We start from the raw sequence: 27645 nt of genomic DNA, 5'->3' as shown, positions 1-27645 counted from the left end.
CATGAGTGAAGGATGCTTTGTTGCAATATAGGAAGCCGATTCTAGATTTAATTTTGGATTGGAGATGCTTAATGTGAGTCTGGAAGGAGAGTTTACAGTCTAACCAGACACCCAGGTATTTGTAGTTGTCCACATATTCTAAGTCAGAGCCATCCAGAGTAGTGATGCTGGACGGGCGAGCAGGTGTGGGCAGTGATTGATTAAATAGCATGCATTTAGTTTTACTTGCGTTTAAGAGCAGTTGGAGGCCACATGACAGTCAACAGCAAACAACACAATGCAGAGAAAGGGTCTGTTTATGACAGTCAACAGCAAACAACACAATACAGAGAAAGGGTCTGTACATGACAGTCAACAGCAAACACAATGCAGAGAAAGGGACTATATATGACAGTCAACAGCAAACATCATAATACAGAGAAAGGGTCTGTACATGAGTCAACAGCAAACAACACAATACAGAGAAAGGGTCTGTTCATGACAGTCAACAGCAAACAACACAATACAGAGCAAAGCATGACAGTGGGGTTGTATTACTGTGTAATGCTCGGGCGTCGTGGGTGAGGAATCAAACGCAGGAAGCAGCGAGTACAGGGTAGTGGCTTTTAATGGGCCAAGAGGCGAACAAACACAAGCCACCCCAAACAGCGATAAGCGCGCACAAAGCAAAGTGCCCCAAACACAGGAGAAAACACAGTCGGCGCAAAACCAACGCACAAGCGCAAACACAAGCATACAACAGAATAAACAATCCCGCACAAAGAGAAGGCGGGCCAGCTAATAATTATAGCCCCGCTAATCACCCCCACTATGAACAGGTGCAAACAATCACTAAAGGGGGGAAAACAAAAAGGGGATCAGTGGCAGCAAGTAGGCCGGTGACGACAACCGCCGAGCGCCACCCGAGCAGGAGGGGGCGCCACCGTCGGTGGGAATTGTGACATACTGTTGGTAAAGTAAGTAAGTAAGTGAGCAGCCCATAGGGCAGGAGCATAGATATCCCATGTTAACCTAAAATATATGATTATAAAAACAGTTGATACAGGTTTTACAGGCATTTTCTGTATAAATAGCCTCTAAAATATATGAAAACAGACCATAACTGTCTCAGAGGGGTTGGGTTAAATGTGGAAGACAGATTTCAGTTGAATACATTCTGACTAGGTATCCCCCTTTCCCTTTCAATGTTTGTTTTCTTGGAAAGCTGTTGTCATAAACTTTGTTATAATATGATACAGTGTCAGTGTCACGCCCTGATCTTAGAGATCCCTTTTATTCTCTATTTGGTTAGGTCAGGGTGTGACTAGGGTGGGAAATCTATGTTACTTATTTCTATGTTGGCCTGATATGGTTCCCAATCAGAGGCAGCTGTCTATCGTTGCCTCTGATTGGGGATCATACTTAGGCAGCCTTTTCCCACCTGTTGTTTGTGGGATCTTATTTTGAGTTAGTGCATGTTGCACCTCTGTCGTCACGGTTTGTTGTTTTGTTTATAGTTTATTGTTTGTCTTGCATAGTTTCACATATTAATAAAGATGTGGAACGATACTCACGCTGCGCCTTGGTCCTTCTCTACACACAAACGTGACAGTCAGTACTTGTTGCATTTACAACTTGTCTCAGTACCATCATCAACTGATTTCAGCCAGGGTGTGGCTGGGGACTGACAGCATTGTCTGTATGGAATGTTGGCATATTGGCAGTTAATTTGGAATCATTCCACTTAAATGGAATGCTTAGCTAATAAACATACTGTGCAGAAAATCTTCAAATCTTTGTTTACACAATCTCAGTACACAATGTATGTAGCCTGCTGTATGTAGCCTGCTGTATGTAGCCTGCTGTATGTAGCCCGCTGTATGTAGCCCGCTGTATGTAGCCTGCTGTATACCTAGATAAGTGTTTCTGATTTGAGCGAAACAAAGATCCACTTAAAGCAACATCTATAATGCATATGCAGGGTCATCATATAGGTTTGTTATAGTGAGAGAGAAGCAGTTAGTCAGGAGACCTTCACTACTTCTATTAGTGTGACAGACACACCAACTTCCAACTCTTACTACTACTACTACTGGACTATACTTCTAGTACTAATAATACTCTCCACTATTACTACTACCAGTACTACCAGTACTAATAATACTCTCTATTATTACTACTACTGGACTATACTTCCAGTACTAATAATACTCTCTATTATTACTACTACTGGACTATACTTCTAATACGAATAATACTCTCCACTATTACTACTACCGGACTATACTTCCAATACTAATAATACCCTCCACTATTACTACTACTGGACTATACTTCTAATAATACTCTCCACAATTATTACTACTGGACTATACTTCTAGTAGTAATAATACTCTCTTTTTACTACTACTGGACTATACTTCTAATACTAATAATACTCTCCACTATTACTGCACTGTACTTCTAATACTAATAATACTCCCCGCTATTATACTACTGGACTATACTTCTAATACTAAAAGTACTCTCCTCTATTATACTTTTGGACTATACTTCTAATACTAATAATGCTCTCCACTATTACTACTAGGCTATACTTCTAATACTCTCCACTATTATACTTCTGGACCATACTTCTAATACTAATAATACTCTATACTATTATACTACTGGACTATACTTCTAATACTAACAATACTCTACAATTATACTACCTGACTATACTTCTAATACTAAAAGTACTCTCCACTATTATAGTACCGGACTATACTTCTAATACTAAAAGTACTCTCCACTGTTACTACTACTGGACTATACTTCTAATACTACTCTCCACTATTATTACTACTGGACTATACTTCTAATACAAATAATAATACTCTCCACTATTATACTTCTGGACTATACTTCTAATACAAATAATACTCTCCTATTACTACTACTGGACTATACTTCTAATACTAATACTACTCTCTACTATTATACTACTGGACTATACTTCTAATACTAAAAGTACTCTCCACTATTATACTACTGGACTATACTTCTAATACTAAAAGTACTCTCCACTTTTACTACTACTGCTGCAGCAGTACACTTATATACCATTTACAAGTATGCATCGGTAAATCAAATCATATATTATTTGTCACATGCTTGGTAAACAACAGGTGTAGACTAACAGTGAAATGCTTTCTTACGGGTCCTTCCCAACGATGCAGAGAAAATGATTGAAAAGTTAAACACGTAATAATAAAAGTAATGGTAACACTGTACTTGACACCTAGCATTATAACACTTTATGACACGGTCATAACTATGTCATAATATGTCATAACAGCTGATATAACTTGTCAAACCTGTCATAATATGGTCATAACACAGTCATGACACATCTTTTTACACCTATTGTGACATATATTGTGTTATTTTATGGCTGGTTATGACACCTACATAAGAGTGTCAAACCCACAAAACCTACCACACAAGGCAAAACATTCCTTTGCATCGTAGCCTACTTGACAACAGTATGTCTATGTTATCTAACATTTTCTGAAATTGACCATGTTAAATTATCATTGTACTTGAGCACTGTTACGAATCCCTTTGGCCCTACAGTCTAGGGGGGATGGAAACGAGACCCGTAACATAACTCATGCAAATTATAGTAGTGAACAGGAAGAGTGAGAACAAAAACCACAGACAACTTAAATCTACCGTCAAACACTATAGGTTTATTTTTAAACACACGGTAAAGGGGGGCGGGAAGAGGGGCTGAGCTGGACCCAAGGAAAGAAACAAATATCCCAAAACACCCCTAAACTAGATTAGCCAGCTTTGAGAACAGCTAGTTAACTAACCAAAAATACAGTGGGTGGTCCGCCCAGTTCTAACTAGTGTTCTTAGACAAAGTTTAACTACGGGTAATGTATGCCCATGGGCGACTTGTCTTGGTACCCCATTTTCCCACCAACAAACAAACAGTCATGCACCACAACAATACAATACTCACAGGCTATCGGACAAAGTGACATGTAGGTGCAAAAACAAAAGAGAGATCTCCAAAGAGCGAGAGAGAGATTCAGAGAGATTGAGTAACAGAGAGATTGAGCTCTTGAGAAAACAACTGACGGGGTTTTTAAACCAAGGGAAAGGGGATGTGATTGGTTAATGGAAACAGGAGGAGGTGTGTCTTCAGATTGATGACTGATTGGAGAATGATGATTGCCACCTGTGAGGGGAAAAGGAGAGAAGAAATACACACACAGGATACACACTACGGATACCTGTATCCGTAACAAGCACACATTGATGTCAGACATGCACCTACCCAATGCTCTGTTGCTGATGACTGGGATGAATGCAGGAGCAGATTTCAGGAGCAGGACAAGACACCCTCTTTTTGACTGATGACTGACATAAGGGCATGTACGTGATAGGCCTGTCTGGCTTGTATGATTATGATGGTCATAATGCTTCTTGACAGTGTCATAAAGTGTATTTTCTACAAGTTGTTCAAAATACGATGAAAACAAATGACTGTGAAGAATTTACTACAGCAACAACAAAGAATTTAAGGAACAAACTTTCAAACGAAAAGGACATTTCTTGGTAGGGAAAAAAACACATTTGAATAAATATGGGTTTTGACACTCTTATGTAGGTGTCATAACCAGCCATAAAATAACACAATATATGTCACAACAGGTGTAAAAAGATGGGTAATGACAGTGCTATGAAATATTATGACATGGTTATGATCATGTTATAACGTGTTATGACACTAGGTGTAAAGGAAAGTGCTACCAAAGTAATAACAGATACCCAATGACTAACTATAAGGGGTACCAGTACTGAGTTGATGATAGACAGGTTATCTATATACAAGGGGTACCAGTAATGAGTTGATGATAACCTGTCTATCTATATACAAGGGGTACCAGTAATGAGTTGATGTGCAGGGGGATGAGGTCATTGAGGTAGACTTACAGTACCAGTCAAAAGTTTGGACGCACCTTCTCATTCAAGGGTTTTTCTTTATTTTTTACTATTTTCTACATTATAGAATAATAGTGAAGACATCAAAACTATGAAATAACACATAAGGAATCATGTACTGTAGTAACCAAAAAAGTGTTAAACAAATCAAAATCTATTTTAGATTTTAGATTCTTCAAAGTAGCCACCCTTTGCCTTGATAATGCACACTCTTTGCATCCTCTCAACCAGCTTCATGAGGTAGTCACCTGGAATGCATTTCAATTAACAGGTGTGCCTTGTTAAAAGTTAATTTGTGGAATTTCTTTCCTTCTTAATGCGTTTGAGCCAATTAGTTGTGTTGTGACAAGGTAAGGATGATATACAGAAAACAGCTCTATTTGGTAAAAGACCAAGTCCATATTATGGCAAGAACAGCTCAAATAAGCAAAGAGAAACGACGGGCCATCATTACGATGGTCCATTTAGAAAATAGTAAAAATGAATAAAAACCCTTGAATGAGTAGCTGTGTCCAAACTTTTGACTGGTACTGTACATGTAACTACACTCTTAGAAAGAAGTGCTATCTAGAACCTTAAAGGGTTCTTTGACTGTCCCCGGATAACCCTTTGAAGAACTCTTTTTGGTTCCAGGCAGAACCCTTTTGGGTTCCAAGTAGAACCCTTTCTACAGAGTGTTCTACATGAAACCCAAAAGGGTTCTACCTGGAACAAAAAAGGGTACTCCTATGGGGACAGCCAAAGAACCCTTTTGGAACTATTTTTTCTAAGAGTGTAGGAATAAGGTGACTAGACAACAGGGTAGATAATTAACAGTAGCAGCTGCATCAGTTGAAATGTGTATCGGTTTGTTTACTCTATTATGTAGGGGTTTTCCGTTCTAAATGATGCATTCCAAATGGCACCCTATTCCCTATTTAGTGCACTACTTGTCACCAGGGCTCCAAAAGCCAATTGGGAGGCACTTTGTGAGCCCAGAACAATCTCAGTGCAGATCTCCGTTAGTGTAGTTACTGTAAGTTCATGGTATCCGTGACCTCAAATCCCGTGGGAAGGAGCTTTGGTGTGTGTGTGTGTCCGTGCACATGTGTGCACGTGTGTGCATGTGTGTGCACATGTGTATATTAATGCGTGTCTGTGTTTGCAGGTGCCTGTGTGTGCAGTGTGTGCAGTGTGTGCAGTGTGAATGTTAGGAGTCTGATTAAGCCATATTCAGGAGGCTCTAGCAGCAACATGCTGCTGTTTTCAGGGAAGAAAAGATCTCTTATCTCTAACTCCACCATTGCTTCAGCAGATTCTCAGAACACTTATGACACACACAAGCATGCACGGACACACACACACACACACACACGGACAGGCTTCCTAATTGAATTTTTGAATTTCCCTGCAGAGTGTCCCTCTCCATTAGGCTGTGTGCCGGTCGGGAGGAGTGTGTGTGAGAGTGTGTTAGCACCAGCACACACACACACTCTAACGGCCATGCCCCAGAGATACTCCTACCAGAAGAGGAAAGCCAGCACGGCAGCAGCTCGGAGGATGGAGAGGCGAGGCAGGGACTCTGGGAAGACCAACAACACCAACACTAGCCACAGCCACCGCTCCAAGAAGCTAGCCATGCTCTCCAGGTATGGAATCTGTTTGTTGCACACAGCTCGTCAGGCTGGTTGATTTGGTCTAAGCCAACGTGTAGCGGAATTACAGGACAGCCTCGCTGGGTGCCTAATGCCTTTTTGGTTGGAATACGAGGTACAGTAGCAACAGTTTACCTTTTCCTTTTCCCTTCTTCATCTTCTTCTTCTTCCCTCCAGGTCCCTGATCCTCTGTCACTCCAGGGCCAGTGATGACTGCCCCAGCCCCGAAGAGAGACCGCCAGGGGAGGGCTGGGAGGGAGACGGGGGCTTGGGGAGAGATGGGGAGGGGGACAGGGAGTTGGAGAGGTCCCGGAAGAAGATCCAGGAAGGACCCCAGGAGAGTGGAGGAACTATGCAGGCATCTACACAGCCACCCGTAGGGACCACCAACACACTCAGGGCTACAGGAGAACACAAGAGGAATATGAGGAGGTCCTTCAGTATCAAGGTATGAATGGGGGTTATTTGCATATCACATTATGGCATTTTGTTTGGACATTTCAATGATGTATTACAACATAATGTGGCGCTAAGCCAACAGGGTTGCTGTTTGCAAAGTGGCATTAACAATGTATGTCTCCTGGTCCTGAATTATGACTGTTATGCACTAAGTGCTATCGTTGCATTGGTTGTTTTTATCAATGCATTTGTAGAAATAATGTGAAAAGATTTTTTATGGACATAATAATTATTAATGCACATCATACACAGTATTACTTAACTAGGATAAGAAGTTTTAATGAATCTGGAAAAACAAAAAATGTATGTCAGTCCAGCCCCTCAGGCAGTGTATTGGTCCTTTCTCAGCTGACAGCTAGGCATCAAGATGGATTAGCATACCGTGTTCATGTACTGTACTTGTTGCGTGTTCAGGCTGTTACTGCTACTCCAGGAGGAAACAAGCTAAACACTCCGGCCTTCAAAAGCATATGACTTCCTTCTTGTTATGTGTGGTGGGTAGAGAGTGTTAGTTGCTCAAAAGGGGTCAGATACTCACTTGAAACACGGACATTCTCAAAAATCATGCACTGAAGGCAATGGGAGATTTGTGAGGGGGAAAGGAATAATGCATGTCAATCTCAAGTTAGGTTTCGTCTCAATATGAAAAGCATTTAGGAGAAAAAATCTACAACACAGTGTTGTATGTGAAGATTGAGTCCAGAGTATGAAGAACTCCTGGTCCTACCCATAATGTAGTCTGGAATGTGTTCCTCTAGTCATCTCTGTCTGCACTGTGTTTCTGTGCAAATGCATAACATCAGTCACATGGCCTGTCTGTCAGAGGGCTGAGTGCTGCTGTTGGGCCTGTTTAACTCACACACAAAGACAGTGTTTGTTGTGAACCAGGGGAGGGAGAGAGGCATTAGGCCACAGTGGAAGTAGAGACATGTTAACTAGCTAACACAAGGCTATGAGGACATTGCACTGATGTCATAGAGCCTCGGGACAATGTGGCCATGTTCAAATAATGAATAAATGCACCCTTCGTTCCTTCATCCCTCCCCTATTTGAGGTTATGACTGGTATGCTAGTCTTCCTCCTAACTATGTGTTATAAGATAAAAGCCTCACGTCTGTCAGTAGCTGTGAACTCACCTGGCTGATTCTGTTCAGGTTACTTTAGGGTAACCTTGGGGTTCTCTCTGAATGTCCATGTCATACAAACATCCTACAGTTGATTATGACAAGACACACCTGGTGGGTGAGACAGAGGAGAGAGCTTGTTAGTGTCCAACTGGTAACAAATGAATTGAGAAGTTCACGTAGAAAAAAAGTATTGATTCCTTTTTCAAATCAACCCCTGAATTGGCCTAGAAGAAATGGAATTGAGCCCAATCCTACTACTCTGAGCTGACAGAAGGCTATGTCACAGGACAGTCGATAACAGACATTCAGATATATGGAAAAAGATCACAAGTGAAACAAATAGTGAGCAGACATTCACTGTGCTTTTACATTGTTTTGTATTTATATCCTGTGCCACATTAGAATGTGTGTTTAATACCTCTGGGTTGTTGTTCTTTATATTCAGATAGAGATATATAATGGAAGAAGGAGAGACATTGAAAGGGATATAGAGAGGGGGTTCCTTGTGCTGCAGGTTACAGTTTTACCCACCAGCCCAGACACAGGCACTGCACCCCACAGTCAGACTACAGCATTTTACCTCAAACAATGTAAAGCCATAGTGGGTGTGGGGCAATACCATTACAACGGTTCCAAACATGGCTCTTGCATTTCATAAGGACAATGTCTTGTTAGATTTAAGTTAATCATATGGTTCTCTTTAAAAAGGAGCCTAAACACACTAGTGGTTGTCTCATAAAGTTAACTTACACACACTGTGGTACAGTTCATAGACCTATAAAAGCTCTATTACTCTGCTATTTGTTCTGAAGCTGTCAACCCGTTAACTCAAGGTCTTGATTTGGTCATAAAGCTGGCTTTTAAAACCCTGCATAGAGGTGCCCTTGTGTTGGCTCTGCTGGACTGGACTGTGTTGGTGTAAGAAAAGGCCAGGGGGGCCATATGTCTCAGAGTAGGAGAGCTGATTTAGGATCAGCTTAGCCTTTTAGATCACGATGAATAAGATAATACAGACAGGGGTGACCTGATCCTAGATCAGCACTCCTACTCTGAGCTGCTCGATACATATGCAGTATATGTACAGTGGCCCTAAAGTTGTACGGTGGCCCTAATGGTCAAATTAGCTTTATTCCAGGCAATGTGTTGCCTTAACCCCTCTGAAGATCCATCCCCAACTTCCCTGGTTTTACTCTCTGAACAAACATATTTTATGCTATTTTTATATGTTGGAACCATCCATATGAACCATTCAAATCAGCATAATGCGGCTTCATCAACTGAATGCCTTTTCACATACTTGTATCGCTCCTTGACTTATAACACCCTTGTCTAATGAATGGTGCCGGAGAAGAAGGCTGACGTTTTACGTGTTCCTATCCAATTGTGTTTTTTTGTTTGTTTCTTTGCGTTGTATGTAACTTATTTTGTAACTTATTTTGTACATAATGTTGCTGCTACCGTCTCTTATGACCAAAAATAACTTCTTGACATCAGAACTGCAATTACTCACAACGATCTGGCAGAATCCTATTTTTCCTTTAACAAGTCTGACGAGCCCGACGTGAATGACATACTGCTTTCCCGGGAACAGGCCCAGATCCCCGTCATTTGCGTGAAGAGAAGGTGGAGAAAAAGGGGCCGGAGGGCGGGCTGCCTTCTGAGAATTTGTAGGCGATCGAAAAAAACACCACTGCCTTCCATTGTGCTAGCAAATGTGCAATCTTTGGAAAATAAAATCGATGACCTTTGTGGAAGATTAAACTACCAACAGGACATTCAAAACTGTAATATCTCATGTTTCACGGAGTCGTGGCTGAATGACGACATTATCAACATACAGCTGGCTGGTTATACGCTGTATCGGCAGGATAGAACAGCGGCGACTGGTAAGACAAGGGGTGGCGGACTATGTATTTTTGTAAATAACAGCTGGTGCACGATATCTAAGGAAGTCTCGAGGTTTTGCCAGAGGGAAAAAAACCTCTGGACCACCTTTACTCCACACACAGAGACGCATACACAACTTTCCCTCGTCCTCCATTTGGCAAATCTGACCATAATTCTCCTGCTTCCTGCTTATAAGCAAAAATTAAAGCAGGAAGCACCAGTGACTCGATCAATAAAAAATGGTCAGATGAAGCAGATTCTAAGCTACACGACTGTTTTGCTAGCACAGACTGGAATATGTTCCGGGATTGCTCCGATGGCATTGAGCAGTACACCACATCAGTCATTGGCTTCATCAATAAGTGCATCGATGGCGTTGTCCCCACAGTGACCGTACGCACATACCCCAACCAGAAGCCATGGATTACAGGCAACATCAGCACTGAGCTAAAGGCTAGAGCTGCCGCTTTCAAGGAGCAGGACTTTTACCCGGAAGCTTATAAGAAATCCTGCTATGCCCTCCGACGAACCATTAAACAGGCAAAGCGTCAATACAGGACTAATATCGAATCGTACTACACTGGTTCTGATGCTCATTGGATGTGGCAGGACTTGCAAACCATACAGACTACAAAGGGAAGCACAGTCGAGAGCTGCCCAGTGACACGAGCCTATCAGATGAGCTAAACTACTTCTATGCTCGCTTCGAGGCAAATAACACTGAAACATGCATGAGAGCTCCAGCTGTTCCGGAAGACTGTGTGATCATGCTCTCTGCAGCCGATGTGAGTAAGACCTTTAAACAGGTCAACATTCACAAGGCTGCAGGGCCAGATGGATTACCTGGACATGTACTGCGAGCATGCTCTGACCAACTGGCAAGTGTCTTCACTGACATTTTCAACCTCTCCCTGTCTGAATCTGTTATACCAGCATGTTTTAAGCAGACCACCATAGTCCCTGTGCCCAAGAACACTAAGGTAGCCTGCCTAAATGACTACCGACCCGTAGCACTCACGTCTGTAGCCATGAAATGCTTTGAAAGGCTGGTCATGGCTCACATCAACACCATTATCCCAGAAGCCCTAGACCCACTCCAATTTGCCTACTGCCCCAACAGATCCACAGATGATGCTATCTCTATTGCATGCCACACTGTCCTTTCCCACCTGGACAAAAGGAGCATCTACGTGAGAATTCTATTTGACTACAGCTCAGCGTTCAACACCATAGTGCCATCAAAGCTCCTCACTAAGCTAAGGACCCTGGTACTAAACACCTCCCTCTGCAACTGGATCCTAAACTTCCTGACGGGCCGTCCCCAGGTGGTAAGGATAGGTAACAACACATCCGCCATGGTGATCCTCAACACGGGACCCTCAGGGGTGTGTGCTCAGTCCCCTCCTGTACTCCCTGTTCACTCATGACAGCATGGCCAGGCACGACTCCAACACCATCATTAAGTTTGCCGATGACACAACAGTGGTATGCCTGATCAACAACAATGACGAGACAGCCTATAGGGAAGAGGTCAGACACCTGGCCGTGTGGTGCCAGGACAACAATCTCTCCCTCAACGTGATCAAGACAAAGGCGATGATAGTGGACTACAGGAAAAAGAGGGCTGAGCACGCCCCCTTTCTCATTGATGGGGCTGTAGTGGAGCAGGTTGAGAGCTTCAAGTTCCTTGGTGTCCACATCACCAACAAACTAACATGGTCCAAGCACACCAAGACAGTCGTGAAGAGGGTACGACAAAACCTATTCTCCCTCAGGAGACTGAAAAGATTTGGCATGCGTCCTCAGATCCTCAAAAGGTTCTACAGCTGCACCATCGAGTATCCTGAATGGTTGCATCACCGCCTGGTATGCCATCTGTTCGGCCGCCGACTGCAAGGCGCTACAGAGGGTAGTGCGTACAGCCCAGTACATCACTGGGGCCAAGCTTCCTTGGACCTATATACTAGGTGGTGTCAGAGGAAAACCCCCAAAATTGTCAAAGACTCCAGTCCCCCAAGTCATAGACTGTTCTCTCTGCTACCGCACGGCAAGCGGTACCAGAGCACCAAGTCTAGGTCCAAGAGGCTTCTAAACAGCTTCTACCCCCAAGCCATAAGACTGCTGAACAACCTATCAAATGGCTACCAAGACAATTTGCATTGCCCCCACCCCCCTTTTTACACCCCTGCTACTCTCTGTTGTTATCATCTATGCATAGTCACTTTAATAACTCTACCTACATGTACCTCAATTACCTTGACAACCGGTTTCCCCGCACATTGACTCTGTACCGGTAACCCCTGGTACTGTATATAGTCTCGCTATTGTTATTTTACTGCTGCTCTTTAATTGCTTGTTACTTTTCTTTCTTATTCTTATCCGTATTGTTGGTTAGGGGCTCGTAAGTAAGCATTTCTCTGTAAGGTCTACTACACCTGTTGTATTCGGCGCATGTGACTGATAACATTTGATTTGTTTTGAAGAAAACAAAGTTGAGCATGTTGTAACCTCATCTCTCCTGGGACTGTAATGGAGCAGGATAGTACTTCCCCTGCATAGAGGTGCCCTTGTGCTAACGCTCTGTCCTATTGGCATAGGAGAGTACTGTCTCTGCATAGATATCCCCTTGTGCTAACAATCTGTCCTATTGGCACTGGAGAGTACTGCCCCTGCATAGATATCCCCTTGTGCTAAGGATCTGTCCTATTGGCACTGGAGAATACTGCCCCTGCATAGATATCCCCTTGTGTTAACGATCTGTCCTATTGGTGCAGGAGAATACTGCCCCTGCATAGATATCCCCTTGTGCTAACTATCTGTCCTATTGGCACATGAGAGTACTGCCCTTGCATAGATATCCCCTTGTGCTAACTATCTGTCCTATTGGCACATGAGAATACTGCCCCTGCATAGATATCCCCTTGTGCTAACTATCTGTCCTATTGGCACATGAGAGTACTGCCCTTGCATAGATATCCCCTTGTGCTAACTATCTGTCCTATTGGCACATGAGAATACTGCCCCTGCATAGATATCCCCTTGTGCTAACTATCTGTCCTATTGGCACATGAGAATACTGCCCCTGCATAGATATCCCCTTGTGCTAACTATCTGTCTTATTGGTGCAGGAGAGCAGTATCTGGAGGATGTGTGTAACGGCGGGGGCAGGTAAGGAGGGTCTGAGCCGGCAGACTGGCGATAGCAGCCCCCAGACGGAGGACAAAGAACCCAGTGTGGAGCGAGGGAGGAAGGGAGGAGGGGATGGACACAGGTAGCAAGCCATGCAGATATAAGCAACTGCTATAGTGCTTTATTACTTGTTGTAAGCATGTCTGGGCCTTTATAATGTCTTCTTAAAGGGATACGTCGGGATTATATCAATGAGGTTCTTTATATACACTTTATATACAAAGGTATGTGGACACCCCTTCAAATTAGTGGATTTGGCTATTTCAGCCACACCCGTTGCTGACAGGTGAGTAAAATCGAGCACACAGCCATGCAATCTCCATAGACATTGGCAGTAGAATGGGACCGCCATGTGCTCAAGCGCGTAGCGTGTAAAAATCATCTGTCCTCGGTTGCAACACTCACTACCGGGTTCCAAACTGCCTCGGGAAGCAACGTCAGCACAAGAACTGTTCGTCAGGAGCTTCATGAAATGGGTTTCCATAGCCAAGCAGCTGCACACAAGCCTAAGATCACCGTGCGCAAAGCCAAGAGTCGGCTCGATTGGTGTAAAGCTTGCTGACATTTGACTCTGGAGCAGTGGAAACACATTCTCTGGAGTGATGAATCATGCTTCACCATTTGGTTGTCCAACGGACTAATCTGGATTTGGTGGGTGCCAATAGAATGCTTCCTGCCCCAATGCTTAGTGCCAACTGTAAAGTTTGGTGGAGGAGGAATAATGGTCTGGGGCTGTTTTTCATGGTTCGGGCTCCTTAGTTCCAGTGAAGGGAAATCTTAATGCTACAGCATACAATGACATTCTAGGCCAGTGGTTCCTAACGTTTTTGCTTACTGTACCACCAACTGAATTTTGCTCTGCCCGGAGTACCCCTGAAGTACCCCCTCATGTGCATTTTACCAGTAGACCTATGGTCTCATGAGTCTTCTCATGTAACCACTGAGGATAGTCCAAACACCCCCAGGGGTCCTAGTACCCCTGGTTGGGAACCACTGTTCTAGATGATTCTGTGCTTCCAAGTTTGTGGCAACAGTTTAGGGAAGGACCTTTCCTGTTTCAGCATGAAATGCCCCCTTGCACTAAGCTTGGTACATTCAGAAATTGTTTGTCGAGATCTGTGTGGAAGAACTTGACTGGCCTGCACAGAGCCCTTACCTCAACCCAATCGAACACCTTTGGGATGAATTGGAACGCCGACTGCGAGCCTGGCCTTATTGCCCAACATCAGTGCCCGGCCTCACTGATACTGTTGTGGCTGAATGGAAGCAAGTCCCAACAATGCAATGTTCCAACATCTAATAGAAAGCCTTCCCAGAAGTGTGGAGGCTTTTATAGCAGCAAAGGGGGGACCAACTCCATATTTATGCCCATGAATTTGTAATGAGATGTTCAACGAGCAGGTGTCCACATACCTTTGGTCATGTAGGGTACTTCCCCAGAGTCAGATGAACTCGTGGATAATATTTGTATGTCTCTGTGTCCAGCATGAAGGAAGTTAGAGGTACTTTTGCGAGCCAATGCTAACTAGCATTAGTGAAATTACTGGAAGTCTATGGGTATCTTCTAGCATGCGTCATACTGGACACAGACACATAAAAATGGTATCCATGAGTTCATCTGATTCTGGGGAGGTAGATAAAGGGCCTCATTGCCAACATCCCGAAGTATCCCTTTCAGGTTTATTATTATTATGTTATGGCTTTCTATGTAATACATTTTGAACTGATTCAACATGGCTGTTAGCATAGTGCATTATACCTGTCAGTTCATGGTTTTTCTAAGATGGCTGTACCAAGTCTTGAGTACATCAGTTTGGGGAATGCATGCAGCAGATTGCCAAAGTGTACTGGCTAATGCACCCACACTGCCAAACAACAGCGGCTATTTTGCTATGTTTAGTTCTCAGAGAAAAGCTTCAAAGACATTTCCCTGAAGCTTCTGTCTAACTGTGTCTTTCTTCCTGCCTCTCCTGGAGCAGTTACCTTCAGAGAACAGACAAGCTTGCACCTTTTAACGGACAGTGTCTAAACGGCCTTGCCAGGACAGAGGGGGAGAGGCAGGCCAAGAACGGCCATGCTGCAAGGACAGAGGGGGAGGGAGGGAGGCAGGCCGCCTCCAGGAACAGCCACATAACAGCCTACAGTGAGGTAGCACCACTCACATCCCACTTGTTCTGTTGTCGGCACTTCATACCAGACCTGGGTTCAAATAGTATTTGTTTTACTTCAAATACTTTGAGCCAGCTTGGAGTGCCATGCAGTGGGAGAGGTTTGCACTTGGGGACTGTTCATTTTTTTCCATAGACAACTGCTGTGTTTGCCATTCTAAATGAATACATCCCATAATATGTTGTGAGTCCCAAATAGCACCCTATTCCCTGTATAATACACTATTTTTGACCAAAGTATTGACAATATAGGGAATAGGGTACCATTTTGGACCCTCACTATAATACAGATTTGACACTCCACCTGTGTTACAGTAGTTTATTCTCCGTCATCCCTCTAGCCACTAAGTCTGTGTGGGTCTGGCATTTCTTCACACGCTGTAGCCACATTCCCATCCTACACCCACCAGACAACACTTGGCCCAGATGGAATCTGTGGGACAGAATATCTGCATTGCTTCAGAGAGTGAATGACTTGAAATGAAAGCAAACAGTGCAATAAAGCCTTGCTAGCCACAGTCACTGCACTGACAGCATGCAGTATATTTGTAGGGAAAAAGAGCTGCGTAGTAACATTGACAGAGACAGTTCCAAATGATCAATCAATCAAATTGATGAGGGCCCATCCTCATTTGGCTGAACTGTCTAGAAAAGAGTCTCAAAACAGAAATTGAATAGGAAGAGATTACTTACTTTGCAGTCGGCCCTTTGGTGAAGAGAGAGAGAGAGATTACATTTCCCAGTAGGGTCATATCCCATGAATGGATATAGAGTGTGAGTCCTGGCTTAAGATTTCATTCTACTTCCCCCACTGCTGTTGAAGCAGCTTTCACACTATGTGGAAGGCCCTCTCACATCTTCCTCCCTCATCCAATGTGTAATCATTTTTCAGAGGTTGGACTGAGGACATGTTGAAGCTCTCTCATGCTGGGTTACACTATATCTGACCAAGCCAAGACAGAGAGACACAGAGAGAGACACAGAGAGAGACACAGAGAGAGACACAGAGAGAGACACAGAGAGAGAGAGAGACACAGAGAGAGAGAGAGAGAGAGAGAGAGAGAGAGAGAGAGAGAGAGAGAGAGAGAGAGAGAGAGAGAGAGAGAGAGAGAGAGAGAGAGAGAGAGAGAGAGAGAGAGAGAGAGAGAGAGAGAGAGAGAGAGAGAGAGAGAGAGAGAGAGAGAGAGAGAGAGAGAGAGAGAGAGAGAATAATTTGTGCCAGGTGTGATAGCTCGGGCTAATGTTCCTATCGACCCAGTAAGGCCAGCAGGCTAGTCTCTTTTTATTAGTGTGCAACTGTTATGAAAGTTTTTTTGTTTTTTAAAAGCCACTTTAAACGTGTACATGACACTGCAACAAAAATTTCCCTATGGGGACAATAAAGTCAGTAAAGTAAAGTAGAGAGAGACTGGCATCCACACAGATAGAGAGAGAGAGCTGATTGTGTTTTGAACACTGTTTCAGTCTCTCCTTCAAATCTTTCCTATAATACTCTGTCCTGCCTCTAGCAGAGAAATGGCAGTGGTGAAAAAAGAGTAAAAGTAAAGATACCTTAATAGAAAATGACTCAAGTAAGTGAAAGTCATCTAGTAAATATACTTAAGTATCAAAAGTAAAAATAAATATATAAATCGTTTTAAGCAAACCAGACAACATAATACTTTTTTTTCACAGATAGCCAGGGACACACTCCAACACTCAGACATCGTTTACAAATGAAGCATGCGTGTTTAGTGAGTCCTCCAGATCAGAGGCAGTAGGGACGATCAGGTATATTCTCTTAAAGTGTGTGAATTAGACCATTTTCCTGTCCTCCTAAGCATTCAAAATGTAACGAGTACTTTTTTGTGTCAGTGAAAATATATGGAGTAAAAAGTACATTCTTTTCTTTAGGAATGTAGTAAAGTAAAAGTAAAAGTTGTCAAAAATATGAATAGTAAAGTACAGATACCCAAAAAACGACTTAAGTAGTACTTTCAAGTATTTTTACTTAAGTACTTTACACCACTGAGAAATAGTATGTGTTGTTATGGAGAACAAATTGAAAACAGGAAATTCAATAATGAAATCAGACTTCTCTAACTGAAGTGAGAAGGTGTTTAAATATATGAACTAATGTATTCCAGTTATTAACTAAAAGGGCAATCAATCGTCATATGCAGTTTTAGATATTTTAGTAGCTTATTAGTTCTTTTTAATTCCACCAATTTCTTCCAAACATTTAAATACTATATTCACACATTTTATTTGGAATAATTCTGTGTCTTACCCAATCAGTATAAGTCCAAATAATTCTCTCCAATCATAGAAAGATTGACACTTGTACAACATTGAATTCCATAACGATTCAACTTTGAGTCCTTTCTGTGTGTTTTTGTAGGAAAGCTCAACATGTGAGCAGCAGCCCCAGTCCCCTGGAGGTCTAACCCTGGCCCCCCTGCACTCGGCCCCTCTGTGCCTGGCAGAACCCCTGGCAGTGACCAACTACACAGAAACAGAACACACTGGGAACAACAACCACCTCAAGGTATCAATTAGGACTCTTCTAAGTCTTCTTGATAAACATTCATAGCCTGTTTGGTTCTGTGTATGTTCATTATCTTTAGGCTTTAACTTTGAAAATCGTTGTTTGAACGTCCACTTCCCTCCAAGAGTGGATGAATACCTTGGTTAAGTTCAGTAGGGCACATCATTGTAAATCGTTTTGAAACTGAAAACAAAAAGTCCAGGTAGTCCATCCTTAGTCTGGGTGCCAGTCTGTTAAGCTAACGTTCTACTCCTAACATTCTACTCCTAACGTTCTACTCCTAACGTTCTACTCCTAACGTTCTACTCCTAACGTTCTACTCCTAACGTTCTACTCCGCCAGGGTAGCATAGGACATGGAGTACAAGGAGTGTAATGTAAGCGAAACAGACTGGCAACCAGCCTAGTCTGCCGCTGTATCAGTGTGTTTTCCTACGTTTGATGCCTAATGAACATCACCCTGGTGTGTTGTGTGTTGTAGCTGGCAATCCCAGAGGTGAATGAGGACAGAGGTTGGGACATAGAGAGGAGAGGACATGGTCTTCAGGGACAGACGGTCTGCAAGAGGACCCGCTCCAACTCTACCAGTAACACACGCACGCACGCACGCACGCACGCACGCACGCACACACACACACACACACACACACACACACACACACACACACACACACACACACACACACACACACACACACACACCGATATGAGTCCTGTAAGGCAGTTGTCATGAGTTTCCTGTGGTACATCATTAGATACTATTAAGTGATTTCCTTCCTTTCCTACAAGAACATGAGGACATCATCATCTCTAACTGGATGTTGAGTTTGTCACATCCTGCACAGATGTTTTCTAAACTCTGGAAATGACTAAATGTAATGATGCTTTAAATTGACCTGGGTATGTTTTGTAAGTCACTTGTTTTTACAAATTGCATTCCTTGCTGTGTGAGCAACTAGCCTTTCCCTGTTTTGACCTGCTTTTGTGATGAGTAACCAAGCCTCTTGTTATCTCCCAGAGAAAATGTCGTAGGCTTTAGCTCAGTGGGCTAATGTGGTATTGAGGGAAGATAACCCAGGTTCCATACAGTTGCTCACAGTTGGTGTCTGGGGTTTTTGCTTGGTCTCTGGATAGTATTGAATCACATGACATTGTATTGAATCACATGACATTGTATTGAATTGTGCTCAGGTGTCCATCCATACTGGATTGGAGACCTGGACACCATTATCCTGAAGACGCCTGAGCTTTGCGGGAGCAACACCCACGGAACCGTCGGTTTCTTTGGCAGCAGGAAGTCCCAGTCCCAGCAGCTGGAGTTTCCTCACAACCCCAACCAGGTGTGTGTGTGTACGCCTGTCTGCCTACCTGCCTTGAGAGTTTCTGTACCTGCAAATGCTCTGATTACAATGAATCCAGATTGGTACTGACTTATTACATTCCTGAGATTTCTACGGTAGCTGCTGCTCCCATTGCCTTGTTAGTTAAATTTGAGTTCTCATGCAGACAGAAGGTTTTTCAAAAAAGAATAAACATTTCTATTCAATGAAGTTTTTGGAAGGGGACTAAACTATTTCCTCTTTTTCATTATAATCATGACATAATTCAATTACTCGCTCATACAGTGAGAGACCGTCAGAGTGAGACGGAGAGAGGAGAAAAATATGTATTTCCGTTCAGAACTTCAGAACAATAGGAAAAGAAGAGAGATTAAAAACAGGTGTAGAAATCACTTCCAAAAAGCATCTGGAACTAGTCAACTCAATTTGTCAGCCTTCTTCCTGCTTTGCAGAACTTGGCTCTAGAGCGAGCGAGGGAAAATGTGTGTGTGTGAAACCAGTGTGTGTGTGTAAAACCAATGTGTGTGTGTGTGTGTACGTGAGGCCTCTCCTCTCGTGTGTGTGGAACCTGACTGAGGGTGTTGTCTCCCGTCTGTCCCCCTCCTCCTCCCCCCTCCACAGCCCATTCCCCGTCCCTCTCGCTCTCTTAGCTCAGCCCATCTGGTCCATTCCTGCAGTAACGTCCAAGCCTTCATCATCTGTAACATCGTGCTGATGAAGGGCCATGGCAAGGTAATTATGCAGCACGTTTGAACGTCTGCTCCAGGAGCTTGAACGCAGCCCATGGCCCTGGGGCTAATTCATAATAAAGTATCATTGTTTGCTTCTACTATGGAGTATTATGGAGTAGCATCCAATCTTTAAACATAGTAGTGATGAGTTGTTGCTTTGGCCCTGGGTTTTCCCTGACCATATAACTTAACGGGAAAACTCCTAGTTACTTTTAAGACCACCCCCTCAGTGCTATTGGCCGGGTTAATATTTTTCGTTACCAGAAATGAAACTACAAATTACCTCTTTAAAGGGTGGGAATACTCCTCCTTAAAGGTGCAATCTGTAGTTTCAAGTCTCTCCTAACTGTTGTATTGTCCCATGCAGGGTCTGGGGTTCAGCATTGTGGGGGGCAGGGACAGCATGTACGGACCCATGGGTATCTACGTCAAGACAATCTTCGCTGGAGGGGCTGCGGCTGCAGATGGCAGACTACAGGAGGGTAAGAGGAGATAGAAAGACTCATTGCTTTTGTTAAAGTGTTACTACAACAACAGAGTTGATCTCAGTCCAACACTAACATACACAAAGCCTACACACACCCTGTAGCCCTCCTGGACTGCTGGACCAGTGTTGGTGACCACTGAATGATCATTTTGTTTATTATATTATCATATTATTATATGTATGGTGAACAGCATGTTGGCTGACTGTGGTCCATCTCTCCCTCTCACTCTCTCTCTTTCTCTCTCTCTCTCGCTCTCCCTCTCTCGCACTCTCTCTCTCTCTGTCTCTCTCTCTCGCTCTCTCTCTCTGTCTCAGTTCAATTCAATTTCAATTCAAAGGGCTTTATTGGCATGGGAAACATATGTTTACATTGCCAAAGCAGGTAAAATAGATAATACATGAAAGTGAAATAAACAATGACAAAAATTAACAGTAAACATTACAATCACAAAAGGAATAGAGACCTTTCAAATGTCATATTATGGCTAAATGCAATGTTGTAACGATGTGCATATAGTAAAAGTACAAAAGTTCTCCATTGGTTGCCCTTTTCTTGTGGCAACAGGTCACATGGTATTTCACCCAACAGATATGGGAGTTTATCAAAATTAGATTTGTTTTCAAATTCTTTGTGGGTCTGTGTAATCTGAGGGAAATATGTATCTCTAATATGGTCATACATTTGGCAGGAGGTTAGGAAGTGCAAGTCAGTTTCCACCTCATTTTGTGGGCAGTGTGCACATAGCCTGTCTTCTGTTGAGAGCCAGGTCTGCCTATGGCAGATTTTCTCAATAGCAATGCAATGCTCGCTGAATCTGTACATAGTCAAAGCTTTCCTTAATTTTGAGTCACAGTGGTCAAGTATTCTCTGTTTAGGGCCAAATAGCATTCGAGTTTGCTCTGCTTTTTTTGTTAATTCTTTCCTATGTGTCAAGTAATTATCTTTTTGTTTTCTCATGATTTGGTTGGGTGTAATTATGTTGCTATCCTGGGGCTCTGTGGGGTCTGTTTGTGAACAGAGCCCCAGGACCAGCTTGCTTAGGGGACTCTTCTCCAGGTTCATCTCTCTGTAAGTGATGGCTATGTTATGGAATATTTGGGAATCGCTTCCTTTTCGGTGGTTGTAGAATTTAACGTCTCTTTTTTAGATTTCTATAACTACTGGGTATCGGCCTAATTCTGCTCTGCATGCATTATTTGGTGTTTTACGTTGTACACTGAGGATATTTTTGCAGAATTTTACATGCAGAGTCTCAATTTGGTGTTTACTTCATTTTGTGAATTCTTGGCTTGTGAGCGGACCCCAGACCTCACAACCATAAAGGGCAATGGGTTCTATAACTGATTCAAATATTTTTTGCCAGATCCTAATTGGTATGTCGAATTTTATGTTCGTTTTGATGGCGTTTCTCAGATCGTTCACAGCTTTGTGGAAGTTACCTGTTGCGCTGATGTTTAGGCAGAGGTATGTATAGTTATTTGTGTGCTCTAGGGCAACAGTGTCTAGATGGAATTTGTATTTATGGTCATGGCAACTGGACCTTTTTTGGAACACAATTATTTTTGTCTTACTGAGATTTACTGTCAGGGCCAAGGTCTGGCAGAATCTGTGCAGAAGATCTAGATGCTGCTGTAGGCCCTCTGTAGTTGGGGACAGAAGCACCAGATCATCAGCAAACAGTAGAAACTTGACTTCAGATTCTAGAAGGTTGAGGCTGGGTGTTGCAAACTGTTCTAGTGCCCTCACCAATTCGTTGATATATATGTTGAAGAGGGTGGGGCTCAAGCTGCATCTCTGTCTCACCCCACGGCCCTGTGGAAAGAAATGTGTGTTTTTTTTACCAATTTTAACTGCACACAAGTTGTTTGTGTACATAGATTTTAAATGTTGTATGTTTTTCCCCTAACACCACTTTCCATTAATTTGTATAGCAGACCCTCACGCCAAATTGAGTCAACAGCTTTTATGAAATCAACAAAGCATGAGAAGACTTTACTTTTGTTTTGGTTTGTTTGTTTGTCAATTAGGGTATGCAGGGTGAATACAGTGCATTCTGAAAGTATTCAGACCCCTTGACTTTTTAAACATTTTGGTATGTTACAGCCTTATTCTAAATTGTTTTTCCCTCATCAGTCTACACACAATACCCCATAATGACAAAGTGAAAACAGATTTGTTGACATTTTTGCAAATGTATTACAAATAAAAAACGGAAATACCTTATTTACATAAATATTCAGGCCCTTTGCTATGACACTCGAAATTGAGCTCAGTTGCATCCTGTTTCCATTGATCATCCTTGATATGTTTCTACAAGTTCATTAGAGTCTACCTGTGGTAAATTCAATTGATTGGACATGATTTGGAAGGGCTAACACCTGTCTATATAAGGTCCCACAGTTGACAGTGCATGTCAGAGTAAAATCCAAGCCATGAGGTCGAAGGAATTGTTCGTCATGTTTTGGTGCCCTTCCCCAGATCTGTGTCTCGACACAGGATTGTGTCGAGGCACAGATCTGGGGAAGGGTACCAAAACATTTCTGCAGCATTGAAGGTCCCCAAGAACACAGTGGCCTCCATCATTCTTAAATGGAAGAAGTTTGGAACAACCAAGACTCTTCCTAGAGCTGGCCTTCTCGGCAAACTGAGCAATCGGGGGAGAAGGGCCTTGGTCAGGGAGGTGACTAAGATCCCGATGGTCACGCTGACAGAGCTCCAGAGTTTCTCTGTGGAGATGGAATAACCTTCCAGAAGGACAACTATCTCTGCAGTACTCCATCAATCAGGCCTTTATGGTAGAGTGGCCAGATGGAAGCCACTCCTCAGTAAGAGGCACATGACAGCCCACTTGGAGTTTGCTAATAGGCACCTAAAGGACTCTCAGACCATGAGAAACAAGTTTCTCTGGTCTGATGAAACCAAAATGGAACTCTTTGGGTTGAATGCCAAGGGTCACGTCTGGAGGAAACCTGGCACCATCTCTACGGTGAAGCATGGTGGCAGCATCATGCTGTGGGGATGTTTTTCAGGAGGCAGGGACTGGGAGACTAGTCAGGATCGAGGGAAAGCTGAACGGAGCAAAGTACAGCGAGATCCTTGATGAAAACCTGCTCCAGAGCGCTCAGGACCTCAGACTGGGGCGAAGGTTCACCTTCCAACAGGACAACGACCCTAAGCACACAGCCGAGACACACAGGAGTGGCTTCGGGTCAAGTCTCTGAATGTCTTTGAGTGGCCCTGCTTGAGCCCGGCGTTGAACCCAATCGAACATCTCTGGAGAGACCTGAAAATAGCTCTGCAACAACGCTCCCCATCCAACCTGACAGAGCTTGAGTAGATCTGCAGAGAAGAATGGGAGAAACTCCCCAAATACAGGTGTGCCAAACTTGTACCGGCATTCCCAAGAAGATATTTCAGTTTTTAAATTTTAATGCAGCGGGGCAAAAATTTCTAAAAACCTGTTTTTGTTTTGTCATTATGGGGTATTGTGTGTAGATTGATGAGGGGGAAAAATGATTGAATACATTTCAGTATAAGGCTGTAACGTAACAAAATGTGGAAAAAGTCAAGGGGTGTGAATACTTTCCGAATGCACTGTACATGGTCTGTCGTATGTTAATTTGGTAAAAAGCCAATTTGACATTTTCTCAGTACATTGTTTTCACTGAAGAAATGTATGAGTCTGCTGTTAATGATATTGCAGAGTATTTCCCCAAGGTTGCTGTTGAGAAATATTCCACTGTATTTATTGGGGTCCAATTTGTCTCCACTTTTGTGGATTGGGGTGATCAGTCCTTGATTCCAAATATTGTGGAAGATGCCAGAGCTGAGGATGATGTTAAAGAGTTTAAGTTAAGCCAATTGTAATTTTTGGTCTGTATATTTTATCATTTCACTTAGGATATCATCAACACCACAGGCCTTTTTGGTTGGGAGGGTTCATATTTTGTCGTGTATTTTATTCAGTGTAATTGGAGATCCAGTGGGTCCTGGTAGTCTTTAATAGTTATCCAGGGGGTTCTGGTAGTCTTTAATAGTTATCCAGGGGGTTCTGGTAGTCTTTAATAGTTATCCAGGGGGTTCTGGTAGTCTTTAATAGTTATCCAGTGGGTTCTGGTAGTCTTTAATAGTTATCCAGTGGGTCCTGGTAGTCTTTAATAGTTATCCAGTGGGTCCTGGTAGTCTTTAATAGTTATCCAGTGGGTTCTGGTAGTCTTTAATAGTTATCCAGGGGGTTCTGGTAGTCTTTAATAGTTATCCAGGGGGTTCTGGTAGTCTTTAATAGTTATCCAGGGGGTTCTGGTAGTCTTTAATAGTTATCCAGTGGGTTCTGGTAGTCTTTAATAGTTATCCAGGGGGTTCTGGTAGTCTTTAATAGTTATCCAGGGGGTTCTGGTAGTCTTTAATAGTTATCCAGGGGGTTCTGGTAGTCTTTAATAGTTATCCAGGGGGTTCTGGTAGTCTTTAATAGTTATCCAGTGGGTTCTGGTAGTCTTTAATAGTTATCCAGGGGGCTCTGGTAGTCTTTAATAGTTATCCAGTGGGTTCTGGTAGTCTTTAATAGTTATCCAGTGGGTTCTGGTAGTCTTTAATAGTTATCCAGTGGGTTTTGGTAGTCTTTAATAGTTGATTTTTAAATTTGTATTTGATCATGTATACATTTTGCTGTTTGTTCTTTGTTATTGAGCCAAACAGATTGGAGAAGTGGTTTATCCATACATGTTGTGGATAGATAACTCCTCGTGTTGTTCTTTGTTTAGTGTGTTCCAATTTCCCCAGAAGTGGTTAGAGTCTATGGATTCTTCAATTACATTGAGCTGATTTCTGACGTGCTGTTCCTTCTTTCCCCGTAGTGTATTTCTGTATTGTTTTAGTAATTCACCATAGTGAAGGCATAGACTCTATGTTTTTGGTTAGATAGGTTTCTCAATTTCTTTCTTAGGTTTTTGCATTCTTCATCAAACCATTTGTCATTGTTGTTAATTTTCTTAGGTTGTCTGCTTGACCTTTTTAGATTTGATAGGGAAGCTGAAAGGTCAAATATACTGTTTAGGTTTTCTACTGCTAAGTTTACACCTTCACTATTACAGCGGAACGTTTTGTCCAGGAAGTTGTCTAAAAGGGATTTAATTTGTTGTTGCCTAATTGTTGTTTGGTAGGTTTCTACTCTACATTCCTTCCATCTATAGCATTTCTTAATATTACTGTATGCAGTTTCTTTGGCTTTTATGCCTCATGATTGAGTATTACTCTATTCAAGTAGACTGTGATTTTGCTGTGATCTGATATGGGTGTCAGAGGGCTGACTGTGAACACTCTGAGAGACTTTGGGTTGAGGTCAGCGATAAAGTAATCTACAGTAATCTAAAATAATCTCTCTCTCATTCTCTCTCTCTCTCTCTCTCTCTCTCTCTCTCTCGCTCTCTCTCGCTCTCTCTCGCTCTCTCTCTCTCTCTCTCTCTCTCTCTCTCTCTCGCTCTCTCGCTCTCTCGCTCTCTCGCTCTCTCTCTCTCTCTCTCTCTCTCTCTCTCTCTCTCTCTCTCTCTCTCTCTCTCTCTCTCTTTCATTCTTTCTCATTCAATTCAATTCAAGGGGCTTTATTGGCATGGGAAACATGTGTTAACATTGCCAAAGCAAGTGAGGTAGATAATATACAAAAGTGAAATTAAAAATTAACAGTAAACATTACACATACAGAAGTTTCAAATGAGTAAAGACATTACAAATGTCATATTATGTATATATGCAGTGTTGTAACAATGTACAAATGGTTAAAGTACACAAGGGAAAATAAATAAGCATAAATATGGGTTTTATTTACAATGGTGTTTGTTCTTCACTGGTTGCCCTTTTCTTATGGCAACAGGTCACAAATGTTGCTGCTGTGATGGCACACTGTGGAATTTCACCCAGTAATATGGGAGTTTATCAAAATTGGGTTTGTTTTCGAATTCTTTGTGGATCTGTGTAATCTGAGGGAAATATGTGTCTCTAATATGGTCATACGTTGGGCAGGAGGTTAGGAAGTGCAGCTCAGTTTCCACCTCATTTTGTGGGCAGTGTGCACATAGCCTGTCTCCTCTTGAGAGCCATGTCTGCCTACGGCGGCCTTTCTCAGTATCAAGGCTATGCTCACTGAGTCTGTACATAGTCAAAGCTTTCCTTAAATTTGGGTCAGACACAGTGTTCAGGTATTCTGCCACTGTGTACTCTCTGTTTAGGGCCAAATAGCATTCTAGTTTGCTCTGTTTTTTGTCAATTCTTTCCAATGTGTCAAGTAATTATCTTTTTGTTTTCTCATGATTTGGTTGGGTGTAATTGTGCTGCTGTCCTGGGGCTCTGTGGGGTGTGTTTTTGTTTGTGAACAGAGCCCCAGGATCAGCTTGCTTAGGGGACTCTTCTCCATGTTCATCTCTCTGTAGGTGATGGCTTTGTTATGGAAAGTTTGGGAATTGCTTCCTTTTAGGTGGTTGTAGAATTTAACGGCTCTTTTCTGGATTTTGATAATTAGTGGGTAGCAGCCTAATTCTGCTCTGCATTCATTATTTAGTGTTCTACGTTGTACACGTAGGATATTTTTGCAGAATTCTGCATGCAGAGTCTCAATTTGGTGTTTGTCCCATTTTGTGAATTCTTGGTTGGTGAGTGGACCCCAGACCTCACAACCATAAAGGGCAATGGGTTCTATGACTGATTCAAGTATTTTTAGCCAGATCCTAATTGGTATGTTGAATTTTATGTTCCTTTTGGTGGCATAGAATGCCCTTCTTGCCTTCTCTCTCAGATCGTTCACAGCTTTGTGGAAGTTACCTGTGGCGCTGATGTTTAGGCAGAGGTATGTATAGTTATTTGTGTGTTCTAGGGCAACGGTGTCTACATGGAATTTGTATTTGTGGTCCTGGCGACTGGACCTTTTTTGGAACACCATTATTTTTGTCTTACTGAGATTTACTGTTAGGGCCAAGGTCTGGCAGAATCTGTGCAGAATATCTAGGTGCTGCTGTAGGCCCTCCTTGGTTGGTGACAGAAGCACTAGATAATCAGCAAACAGTAGACATTTGACTTCAGATTCTAGTAGGGTGAGGCCGGGTGCTGCAGGCTTTTCTAGTGCCCGCGCCA

At 42.7% G+C, this 27645-nt stretch overlaps 1 protein-coding gene across 5 annotated transcripts in view; it reads left to right on the top strand.

Annotated features, from left to right (window-relative positions):
- Positions 1-6902: 6902 nt before the first annotated feature.
- The window catches only part of LOC115203424 (pro-interleukin-16), a 46982-nt gene continuing 26239 nt past the window's right edge, over positions 6903-27645 (top strand). For 4 of the 5 annotated variants that reach the window (XM_029768114.1, XM_029768116.1, XM_029768115.1 and 1 more), the window contains exons 1-8: positions 6903-7059; positions 13213-13355; positions 15253-15421; positions 17822-17968; positions 18449-18554; positions 19159-19307; positions 19929-20039; positions 20406-20520. In XM_029768114.1, coding sequence (XP_029623974.1) covers positions 6964-7059; positions 13213-13355; positions 15253-15421; positions 17822-17968; positions 18449-18554; positions 19159-19307; positions 19929-20039; positions 20406-20520 — 1036 coding nt within the window. In that variant the 5' untranslated portion in view covers positions 6903-6963. The remainder of the gene's footprint in view (positions 7060-13212; positions 13356-15252; positions 15422-17821; positions 17969-18448; positions 18555-19158; positions 19308-19928; positions 20040-20405; positions 20521-27645) is intronic. The other variant, XM_029768117.1, reaches the window with a different exon arrangement.

Source organism: Salmo trutta, chromosome 12, assembly GCF_901001165.1.
Source record: "Salmo trutta chromosome 12, fSalTru1.1, whole genome shotgun sequence".
Classification (NCBI taxonomy): Eukaryota; Metazoa; Chordata; class Actinopteri; order Salmoniformes; family Salmonidae; genus Salmo; species Salmo trutta.
Note: the sequence above shows the minus strand (reverse complement) of the source record. Positions and strands in the feature narration are given on the sequence as shown.